Raw genomic sequence first — 11,855 nt, 5'->3', positions numbered from 1 at the left:
GGGGGGGGGGGGAGTGAAGGGCACCAGCAGGGCTTGTGGGGGAGTCAGGGGTGAGGGGCAATGGCATGGGCAAGGCACTAGCATATCCAGGCTGCTCAGTGCCAGAAAGCTGGGGGGGGGGAGGGGAGGGGCAGCTGCAGCTGGAAACATGTCCTGGTGAGCGAAGGGGGCAGGGGGTGCTCTGATTTTCCATGATAAAAAACCCAAAATCAAATGCCAAAATTTATAAGTATTTAGATTTTATTTTATAATAGTAATTGTGGCTTCCAAATTGCTTTAAAATTGTAACTACATAAATAAACAATTGACACCTATATATATAGTGGCATTTAATTTTAGTCATGGAAAAACATGGATTTTGGGAGTTTTAATCAGAGAATTTGTGGGCGGACAGGCAAGGTTTATCAGAGAATTTGTAATTTTTAAAAAGAGAAAACCAGGATTCCTGCTGATAATGCAAATCTTAGTGAGATCCTCTGTGAAAAGATGTGAAAATTCTCTTACCAGAACATGAGCAAAACCCACAATAGTATAAATTTGATCCAGAAAAAAAATAATGTAAATGTTTAAATCCTATTTTCACATGGTAGAGTAACATATTAATATTTCTTACAATGATATCTTCCAGAGGCACTACATATAGTATAAAGGGACAAAAATTAGCACCATTGACTTGCAATAGCCATATGATCCTAACAGGGAAATGGAAAAAATTTGTGTATGAGAAGTTTAGAGATTATTGAGAGATTATTGCAGCTTTTTCTTTTAATAAACATAGGACCTGTGGATAGATTTTTCTGATAATCATAATACAAACATCCACTGTTACCTGGCAAAGAGACAGTACAATCCTGCAACTGCTGCTGCCTAGGGGAGTTTTTCTTGAGAAAGATCTTAGTAAAAAATGAATAGGGAACGTAGAATTTGGCTCAGTGACATGTGAGGATGTACTGCTGCTCTTGGAAGGCACTCACCCCCTGGCATGTTAAGGCTATTGGTAAGAATGCAACCTTTTCAGTATCTGGCCTAGATTCAGCAGAGGGGTCAGTTATCTTCATTTCAGGCTGCAGTCCTGAATTTATTACCATTTGTAAGGAATCTCCCTCAACCTCTTGGTTATACCTGATAACAGGCATCTATATTATTAATTTTACAGTAGCATCAAGAGAGTCCAGTCAGGAGCTGAGTATCAAAAGTAACTAATAAACACTTAATAGGCTTTAAAGTGGTCATAATTCTTTATTGTTTTATCTAATTATTTGTTAAGTGCTGACAATGTGCGTGGAATATGAATCACAAAGCACGTCTTTTTTCATTTTCCTTGGAAACTGTTCCTGAACCTGATTTAATTTGTTTCAGCTTCTGATCTGTCAATAACCCATGTGGGATGAAGTGCAAAAGATAATTAAAGGGACAATGTCAGCTTTTAATGTGGGCAAAATATAGCCCGCAGGCTGGATTTGGCAAATGAAGGAACTTTGTCTAGCTCGTGGCAGGTCCTTCAGTCCCACCTAGTCCAGGTACCATCTGGGCCATGACATATCCTGCCACCCCTGGGCATGCAGCTGGACTGCATTTCTAAGCAGCCCAGGTAGTGGTGGCTCCTTCTGGCTGCTGCTCCCGCTGGCCCCAGCCCCATGGTACTAGTGGGGACCTGTGTTCACAGCCCTGGCCTGCTCCATGCCTGCTCTGGACTGGCCCCGCTCGCCATCACCATGCCCCCACCGCTGACATTAACATCACTGCCTGCAGGAGGTCGCTGTGCCCCTGCAGCCTCAGGAGACATGAGTCGTTCATGACTGCCTATGTGGCACACTGGCCAAAATAATTGCCTGCCTCTGTTTTAATGTCTAAATTTCATTTAAAAATAGCTGTTATAAAATCTACAACCAATGAAATTATCTTAGTTTTTCCATTTGGCACAAATTAAAACCTATTTATCATCCAAATATGGCAGTGCTGGGAACTTGAATGTAAAAGCATCTATAAACAAATGTGAAAGTAATTTCTTTGATATTTTTTATCCACATTAGCGAAAGGTAACCTGGATTTTTAAAAAGTATTCGCTTATAATATTCTGTGTCATGAGCATCATGTAAGTAAAGAAATGTATTTATTTTTTGTAATATGCAATATTAAGTTTGAAGGTATCTCTTTAACCATAAATTTAATAAACTATTCTCACAACCAAAGAAAAACTGAATTCTGTAAGCTTGCAAAACAGCCAGACCATGGTTGGTTCCTGTCCTGAATATGCTATTTGCCACTACAACAGAAAACTCGTTGCGTATGTAAAAAGTGGTTTTGTTAGAGGAAAGTAACAGAACTTCTTTGCAAAAAGATGATATTTCTCTCCAACTGAATATATTTCCCTGGGTGCAGTGCAGAATTTCCTCTCACCAGGATGATGCAGTGCAACTCAGTCATGGGATAAATGGAAGCCTCAGACTCAAAACATTTCAGGCCAGGACTAAAAACAGACCAAAACAATATATTTTGATGGGGAAAATATTAGACCATCTTCACAATAAAAAAATCATAAAACACAAATGTTGCCATTCCAATTTGAAATGTTTGGAATGCATAAGTCTGCCAAAAATTTGGTATTTCCTAATTTAGGATAGAATCAAATCCTAAAATATCAGAGGTTCTCACAGAATTTTTACTCCGCTCTATTCAGAACCTGATAGACAAAGCTTACTACACTGTATTTGCACATAAAAGTGATCATTACGTTAACATTTGCTGGTTGGTACTACATATTTAGTAACAGTGAGCACGTCTACATGAGACGTTTACTGTGCAGTTGATTAATTAGCCATGCAGTAAACATTGCATGTCTACACGTGCACCCCTATTAGGCTGGAGTAAACTAATTTACAGGTAGATACAAGTACTTGTAAATACAAGTAAAATACTTGTAAATACAAGTACTATCCTGCCGCAGAGTAAAAAACTCTGCAGCAGCACATATGCAGACGCTGATGTGGCTGGCTGGGGCACAAAGGTGATTCAGTGCAGGGGCTGCCTGCCAGCTAACCCTAAGCTGAAATACCCTCATGCCCCAGCCAGCCCCTCTATAGCACATTGAGCCAGGGGAAGCAGCCCCAGCTAGCAGGCTAGCAGCCAGAGCTGCTCTGACCTGGTTCAACAAATTGTGATCCTGAGCAAATGTGTAAATGCGCACCCGGGAGCAATAAACTCCAGTACGATAAGCATCAGAGTTTATTGCAGCAGACTAATGTTAGACACACCCAGTATCTGCTATTATACGTCTAAGGAGAGATTGTGGTAATCTGCGTTTGGAATCTGTTTGCATAGATCTCAGATACCACTATGTACATGAAGAATAAAGTTGCGCTTATAAAGCTCCGATATGCTTTAAGCATAAGGCTCATCTTTGATGGAAATTAGACACAAGTAATAGCGAGCAGAACTGTGCAATTAAAAAAAAACACTCTGCACATGATGGACAAATCAAACAAAAGCTAAGTAGCTAAACATGTACACATCCTCTAGCCCACATGCATAAAACTTACAAATAAACAAATTCTGAATGAATAAATGAGCTATCAGAGCTCAACAGAAACACAAGTAGAAACAGGAGAGCCAGCATCTGGGATTGCTCCTTTACTGAACACAATACCTACATGTTCCATTTAGCTGAGTTTCTAATTCAGGAACTAATTCTGGAATTTGTATTTTCACACAAGCTGTCCCACTGACATCAACTAGGCTATGTATGTAAATACTGCTTGGTATAAAGGCTACATAATTGGACCTTTGAAAAAGACAAAGTCAGAAGTCCCTGTTTTCAACTGAAAATTTACCAGTTCACCAACAGTAGCAGAGACATCACACTTGATTTAGGGCTTTGTTACACATTAATTTTAGACAGCTCTTGGTGCTCTTAACCCCTGGATTGTCTGCACATTAACACCTGAAACCGGTTTTAAACACTCTTTAGGGTGGCTTAAAGTTATGCCACTCCACGTTTATCTCTGCTCTGTGTTACTCAGTTAATGTGTAGCCACTAAAGGCTACATACTAGTGTAAACACCCCACCTGCCTCCCCACCCCTGGTGGCCTGCATAGGGCCCACTGCCCCCCCTGCCCTCTCCACTGAGCCAGATCCCTGCTCACTGCACCCCCCACCCCCCCACTGCTTACTTGTGAATACCTGCACTGTCTGTCCCAGGTGAGCAGGCAGGGGAGGGTTAAGGTGGCTGTCTGCCTGCCGGCCAGCCACTCCTACTGCTGCTGCTCTCTGGGTGGGCTCAGCCCAAATAGCAGCAGCACAGCAGTATCAGTGGTGGGAGTTGGGCAGACAAGTTAACCCTGCCCTGCCTGCTCACCCAGGACAGACAGCACAAGCAGCTACACATAAGGGTAGGGGAGTGCCCTGGGGGTGGGGAGGGGGAGCCCCAGAGGGAAAGGAGGGACCCTGGGGGCAGGGGTGGGAACGGGAGTGGGGAAGGGCAGTGGGGAAGCCCAGAATGGGAGGGGAGGCAAGGGGGAATTCTTACCTTTCAGTCCTCCAGGCCCCCGCTGGCCTGAACGTGTGACTGGTCCAAACTCGTGCTAGCGCTAACACCGACCAACATTTGAACAGCTCACAGTATAATGTATAACGCAGTCCTTACACTGATGTAACTGAGATCAGACTTTGGCCTTGAATTTTTAATCAGTTCTTACTCAGGCAAGGCTGACAATGACACTGGTGTGAGGAGTGTGTCTCAATAGGTTAATCAAAAGACTTCATCATCCAGTTAAACATAAACCAACACTGGATGCGTATGGGACTACCTCTCCTCATGGGAAGATGTAGGAGCAATTCTGTGTCAGATACAAGACATACTGCTAAGTCACATGAACACAAGCTTTGTATATTCTCCACTGCATTGATCCCATCCCAAGTGGGCAGGGTAGGGGCTGTATTTGTAGCTGTGCTTCCTACTAATCTACATTGGGACAGACAAGAAATGTTGCAACTGTGACAGACCCTTACATGAACATCACAGGCTGCAGAGCCACGATCTGGTACTCAGAGAAGACTTGGGAGTGTGATAGCAAACTAGCCACAAATAATCTTACTTTCATAGTGACTAAACCTTGCCTTGGCTACTGGATATGTAAACACAATCTACATGCATACCTGATTCCTAGATCAATACAGGCAGCTCTCAGATCACACTTACAAAGGTCCAGAAACGAATCCTTGGTGTTATGGCCAACAGTCCATCACATGATAACAATGCTAATAGACACAGGCTGTTCTCACACAACATGCTGTAGAATCTTTGCTTTAATTGGATTTTGTATGAAAAAAGCAAAATATAATCTTAAATTCTATTTAATTAGAAATGAAAGAAGAACCTATTGAAAATTATTTCAAGATGGCAGGGGCTTTAATTCTCCTCTTAGCAGCACTCATCTGTAGCTCCCATTAATGCCAGCAGAGCTAGATATGCATAAAAAGAGGAGAATGGGGCCCTAAGGAAAGGAAGAACCTGTTTTAGAGATGTCATATAGTGCTAAGACGAACAGGGAAAGAGAGAAGTAGAAAGAGACATACTGGAGAAGCTGACCATTGCGAAGTGCTGACACCGGTCCCCTGTGAATTCGATTGGACACCTAACGGAAGAAAGAAAACCAGAAAGAGAGAAACAGGGTAGCAAAATGACATCCAAACAGACTGAAATGAGGCCCCTTCTGATGCCACCTCAGATCCCTTCCAAGATTCCTATGGATTTGCTTTCAGGCTAGTCCCTTACCTGTTTCCCTAAACCCTAACCCATAGATCAAAATAAACCCCTGACTAGACCCTCTACATCCAGCGCTGTGCCCAGGAGTTTTAGGTAGTGTGGTGCACTTTTTGTCTTCAAACATACTTTGCTTAGGATCTGGCATGTACAATCGCAAAGGCAGTTTCTCCAAACACCTCTGTCCGAAGAATCCATTTGGACATCTGGAGGAGGAAAAGGGGACAAATCACAGAACAAATCTGGCATCATCTGTGAGGCTAAGGTTAGAAATAAAAGTGCATAGTGATGAATGGAAAACTAAAAATTAAAAGCTTCATGAATAGCACCTGCTTTAATCTGTGTTTTTTTGCAACCTGGTTTCCTTAATAGCAATATTCTATTTTTTCCCAGTCTTCAGGAAGCAAGCAATGCCTATCCTTTCATTCTGAGCCTCTCATCTTCCTCCTTACCTACCCACTGCTAAACACCTCTCCCACCTACCCCCTAAGTGGAAGAAAAGGGTGGGCTATGTGCTACACAGTAATCTTCTTGGAGGCTTAGCTTTAATGCTGTTACATAGACTGACAGCAAGCAACACAAAATGATAGAGATGATAGCAAGAACACATGCACTGCTAATCTCCCATTCCTCCTACAATAGTTGCTTTCAGGAGGACTTTTGGAAGCTCCAACAATCTGCAAGGGGAAACTGTCGTGTAGGGGCTTTGGAGAGAGCATGTTTAGTGATTTTCCATGAGAAGGTTAAGGAAAGCCTAGAGAATAAAGCTGAATTGGAACAAGTGTCCCCAGTTGCTAGGGTCTCATGACTACTCCAGGCACAACTACTTCGCCAGGATGATCTGCAGGCAGAAGGCCAAATTTGACCACCAATTAAACTAGTACAACCCCCCAAAAATTCTGCTAAAGTAATTATATAGATGTAACAGGATAGACTTTGTGCTTTGTAGTGCTGCAAAGTGTGCACAACACACATATCAGTTCAATATGTGGAGGTCTTGTGGGAGAACAGATCCCTGAGCCTGCCTAGTGTTTGTAGCTGGAGGCACAGGACAGAGATAGAAACAGGAGGTACCAGGATTATGAACTTTAGCACTAATGTATATAGTGGGCTATGAGCACGACTGCTCTGAAAGGGAGAAAAAAAGTAAAAGTAAAAAATGCGTTGTCTTGTTTGACTTGATTCATCATAAATCTCTTAAAAGGTTGGAGTTTGGAGCCTTAACTCCTGAGCAATTTAAATGTGTATCAAAAAACCTGAGGCTCCATTTCTAATAGCCCATCTCCATTTTTATCCATCCTTCCTCTTACCCCAACTGGATAATTCCCCAGTACTTTCTTTATCCTTCCCTCACTCTCAGCTTTTACAGTCTCTCACACATACACACACACCTGTCTCTGTGATTCCAAAGGAGCTCTCTCACCACTTACCTTTCTCTTTTTGAGGAGGCTGCCAAACCCTGGCTGGTATCACAATGGTTAGAGGTATCATATTGGATATTTAGCTTGCTGGGCTCTGCCTGGCTATACTATTAGCTTTCCCAGTGACAGCTCCCACCCATTGAAAGAGACCATCTAAGAACAAAATCCAGACCGGTTCCTTAGGCACTTCCAACTTGTGTTTCAGTCCACCTAAAAATTAGATGCCTGGCTCCAGGAGGGTGAGTTAGATGCCTACATTTCCTGTACAGTCAATGGGAAGAGTCAGATATCTCCAAAGAGAGGTCCAGAAATGGATCATAAGTGGGAGTCCACTTAGAGTGAGCCAATGGGAAACACTAAGCACAGGGGCATATCTGAGCCTCCATCCACTCAGGATTCAGAGCACCCTGTCCTCTGCTGAGGCCGGGTGTTTGAGATGGGCTTACTCTTGTTAAAACATCATTGTTCTGATGGCAGTGGTGCCACCACTTACCTTTAAAATAATAATCCTGCATTTAGAGCTCTCACCCAAGAAAACTGGGTTCTGTGCTCTTCTCAGCCTCATGTGATTCAAGCCTGTATCTCCCACTGCCCAAGTGCACGCACCGTATCCTTCACCTCTCTTGCTGCAGCTGGGCTACTGTGCAATCATGAATGCAAGAATCATGGGACTGGAACGAGGAAGTCAAGGGAGGCCTGACTGTATCCAATGGTCACAGCATACCCCTGGGATGGGGGAGCCTGGATTCTGGTTCCATTTTAGGTAGTCACTGGGTAGTAAATAGAAATAGCTCTAGGAGCAAGAACTAGAGCTCAGGACCTCTGCTGCCCCTGAATGGTCTAAACATTAGGCTACAAAATCACACTTGCTCTTGTTTGAGACTTAGGCCTGTACATTATTTCCTAAGTCTTGTTTATGCACCAAATTTACCATTCTATATTTAGACCCTCTATACCATATTACTCCCTTGCATAACTGGATTTCATTGAAGTTACAATCAGGGATGTCTGACCCATTCGATGCAAACAGGAAGACTGTATTTCATGTAAAAACTGTCCAAGTTGCAAACTGCTCATATTTCAGTTGATTGTGTAGATTGTATGCAATATTTTTAAAAGGACGAATCCCTTCTAGCCCTATTTTTCTATGAAACTGTAACAAATACACAAATTAGATTTCTCCATTGTGCACAATAGTACTAAATACCAGTCAATAGATAAATTGTAGGGAGTGGGGAGAAGCTGTGTTTTTTAACTTTATGCAGTGTTTAGTATGATCAAAGCTTTCTAGTTAAAAGGATGTTGGCAGATTAACTATGTACCAGTGCTCACAGAATTTTTTTTTTGTCAAACTTACATTTAGTGGGTGAGTTAAGGATATACAAGTAATTCACTGTCAATAAAAAGAGCTATTTTTCAGCTTCTTATCTACTTATTTAAAGGAACACTGCCAAATACTTTAGCTTCTACAGTCTGTTTTGGAAAGAATGGATGGGCTAAAAATTCTGGGTAGAAGTGTCCTCCTAACTCTTTAAAAACTGAGGGGGATTTATTGTTTTTTTCTGGCTGATTTTAACAATTCTCTCACATGTAGGAAATACAAAAACAACACAGAATATGTTAAGTATGAGAGGATCAGCAAGTGCAAGTAATTCTTGAAAGAGCTTAGATCATGTTCCCTACCAGTATGATATGATTGGAGCTGGGGAGACTGTGTAGGGCAGGGCTGCAAGGTACTATATCAACCCTGTAGAGCTTAGAAAGCCAGCCAGAGGCAGAAACCTTTGAACTGGAGGACTTCCCTGAGATGGGAGGCTCTGGCAGTGTAAATCCATAAGATTAGCCTTAGAAGCATACAGGGCAAGGAAATGCCACCGGTCCCAGTGCTAGAACAAATTAGTTGGGTTTGGTGGTGCACACAGTTGATTCTGCAGCTTGGGCAAGGAAGAAAGATAACTCTTCCCCCATACACAGAGAGAAGGATCTGTAGAAATCTCTCTTAGAGGATTTTCTCTTTCCACCCTCACCTCAGATTTCCCTGGAGAGTGTTTTATTTGGGTACTGGACATGGCATTGTCTGACTCAGAATGAGTTTCCTTTTTTTTCAGGGTAAGGGAGAAACAAATGTAAACAAAGAGCCATAAATAGGGAGGCTTTTAAATGCTGTCCCTTATCATGTTGTTGACCAGTGTGAACACATTTTGGCTACTTGCTTCTTCTCTGGAGGCTCACTGTAGCCTGATTAGATCCAGCTACCTAGGAATTCCCTAACATGTAGTTGGCTTAGGGTTGGTACCGCTAATGCAGGGATTTTGCCCAGGGTGTGTAGTGTGTGCAAAAGTGCTAATGTGCTCTTGTCTTCTTGAGCCCAAAATGGCCACTTCGGGACACCTTCTCCTAAGTTCTTTTACCTTACATTTGTATTCAATTGAGCCTTGAAATCCCAGGGATCAAGAGAATGCAAGGAGGGCTTAAAAACAAACTTTGTCCAACTGCTTCCTGAATACCCTAAGTTAAACCTACAGATTCAACTATGAATAAGCTACAAGCACTGCTTTCAGACCCAGGTTTCAAAGGAATCCTTTTGGATTGGAAGTGGTCTATCTTCAGAGATGCCAAACACCTCCAACTACTATTAACTTCAAAGGGAACTGGAGATGGTCAGCACTTCTGAAAATCAAGCCATATACTTTGGTGCCAGAATATGGTTTAAAGGGCCTACCTTGGTGACCTACGTTGATCTTCACAGTCTATCACACAAGTTTCCAGATGACTCAACTACGCATTTAATATTACATCTGCAGCCCCGAGGAGCCTCTGAGGTCAGGATTCGTGGGTTCTGTCTTATTTGTGAGCCTGGAAAATCCACTTACTATCTCTGTGATTTAATTTATCTTTTCATAAATGAGAATTCTAATATAAATCTTGCTGCAATTTAAATCGTGCTTGTAAAATGCTCGGTCAATGTTATAATAAAGACTATATAGAAGTGCAAGAGATTAATAGATGTTTAGGGCTAAATGGGCCACTAATTTATTTAACATAACACTGGCAACAGCATGTCACCCAGTGACCTTAATGTCAAGTTCAGTAATTTGTTTGCCAGTCCAGTCTAAATCCAAACTCTTCAGTAGAATGGAGAATATTCACCACTTCTGTGGATCGTTTGTGCTGGTAGTTGGTCATCATGGTTAAAAATTGGGGCCTGACTTTTGTTTTGAATTTGCCTGGCTTAAACTTCTAGATATTGCTCCATGTCAGACTTTAATTTCTTCCTGATGTCAGACTTTAATTTCTTCTTCATGCTGATGGTCTCTCCTTATGAAGGTAGTTATACACCATAATCAAGTCACGTCTCTATTTAGTAAACCAAACATATCAAGCCCTTTAAAAATTATTTTCACTTGTTTTGACTATTATGAATGCTACTTTACTACTGCTAGTAATATACAGTTATCTTATTTACTTAACTATAAGATGACCCTGATTATAAGAGGTCCATCCAATAATTAGATTCTATATATGGAAAATGTATAAATTTGTTATAATTTTCCAGGTATAAAATCTAATTATTGAAGGCTTACTTTGAAATTATCTCCCTCCCACTTCTACAACAAGGAAAATAAATCAGGTATCCCTCTTGCCTTCTGCCTTTGCCCAATCCCCCCTGCAGCCTCCTCTCTCTCCTTACTGTCAGACCCTGCTCTCCTCAACCACATGGAAGTGAGGAGCACATTTGAAAACACTGACCTCGAAATAAATAGCTGTAACAATTTTCATATAGTACCCATAGATTTAGTTCATCCAGAACTGTTGCAGTTTACCTTTTTGTTTGAAACTCCTGCAACTTTTAATACAGGTGCTCCATAAACACTTTTTGAGCAGACTGTGGCATCTACTTACATGTAGTACAAACTATGCATGATATGAGTCCAAAGCCCAAAGGCTCATGATCTACTATATAGTTAATTGTGCTGTGCCCCAGCAGTTAACAGCAATTTCAAGGCATGGTGACCCCACAGCTCAGCACTGCTAAGTATGTGTGTGTAGTCCAGATATGCCTATAAAGAATCCATGTGCTAATCAGGACTGGATCTGGGTGCTCTTGTCGTGAGTCCTGTGATCCTCCAAAAATGTATATGCAGATGAGGCATAGAGCAGACTGGTTTGGCTTCACTTCACAGAGCAGAAGCAGGCAATTATTTCAGGTGGAGGGCTGCTTAATGAGTTTTGACGAGCTGTTGAGGGCCACAAGGATAGCCCTGCCCAATGACAGATGCCCCACCCCCTGGTCTCCATCTTGGGACTGGAAGTCCTACTCTCTAATCCCTGACCTTTGCCACCAGAACTCTCTTCCCTTGCTCCCAGAAGTAAAACTCCTTTTGGGAAGGGGCTTTGCCATCTTGAAACCATAATAAAAAGCAAGTTATATTCTAAAAATCAAACATTGAAAATAGCATATTTAAATTTTATTTAAAAAAATATTTTGTCCTAATTTATGTGTGTGTGTTATACATAGAGGTGATTGCATAATAGTGTGAAATGAGGTCTTACTCTTGTATATTGTAGGGGAGTGTGGATGGAGGGGTGGGTATGGGGCTTGTGGAAGGCTGTGGGTGTATGGATGTGTGTGTATGTGGGGTGTAGGGGGAGGGTGTGAGGTATGTGGGTG

The 11,855-nt window shown here is 41.9% G+C and overlaps 1 protein-coding gene across 6 annotated transcripts in view; it reads right to left on the bottom strand.

The window, feature by feature from the left end:
• NRG2 (neuregulin 2) overlaps positions 1 to 11,855 on the bottom strand; it is a 423,875-nt gene that overhangs the window by 44,636 nt on the left and 367,384 nt on the right. For 2 of the 6 annotated variants that reach the window (XM_019506597.1, XM_019506598.1), the window contains one exon: positions 5,892 to 5,968. The exons of 2 other annotated variants lie outside the window; for them this stretch is intronic. In XM_019506597.1, coding sequence (XP_019362142.1) covers positions 5,892 to 5,968 — 77 coding nt within the window. Of the gene's footprint in view, positions 1 to 5,575; positions 5,635 to 5,891; positions 5,969 to 11,855 lie in introns of those variants that run through there. 2 more of the 6 variants (XM_019506601.1, XM_019506602.1) reach the window with 2 other exon arrangements.

The sequence above is a fragment of the Gavialis gangeticus genome, unplaced genomic scaffold (assembly GCF_001723915.1).
Source record: "Gavialis gangeticus isolate Ggan-Ray unplaced genomic scaffold, GavGan_comp1, whole genome shotgun sequence".
In the NCBI taxonomy this organism is placed as follows: Eukaryota; Metazoa; Chordata; order Crocodylia; family Gavialidae; genus Gavialis; species Gavialis gangeticus.
The sequence above is the reverse complement of the archived record's forward strand: the minus strand, read 5'-3'. Positions and strand labels throughout refer to the sequence as shown.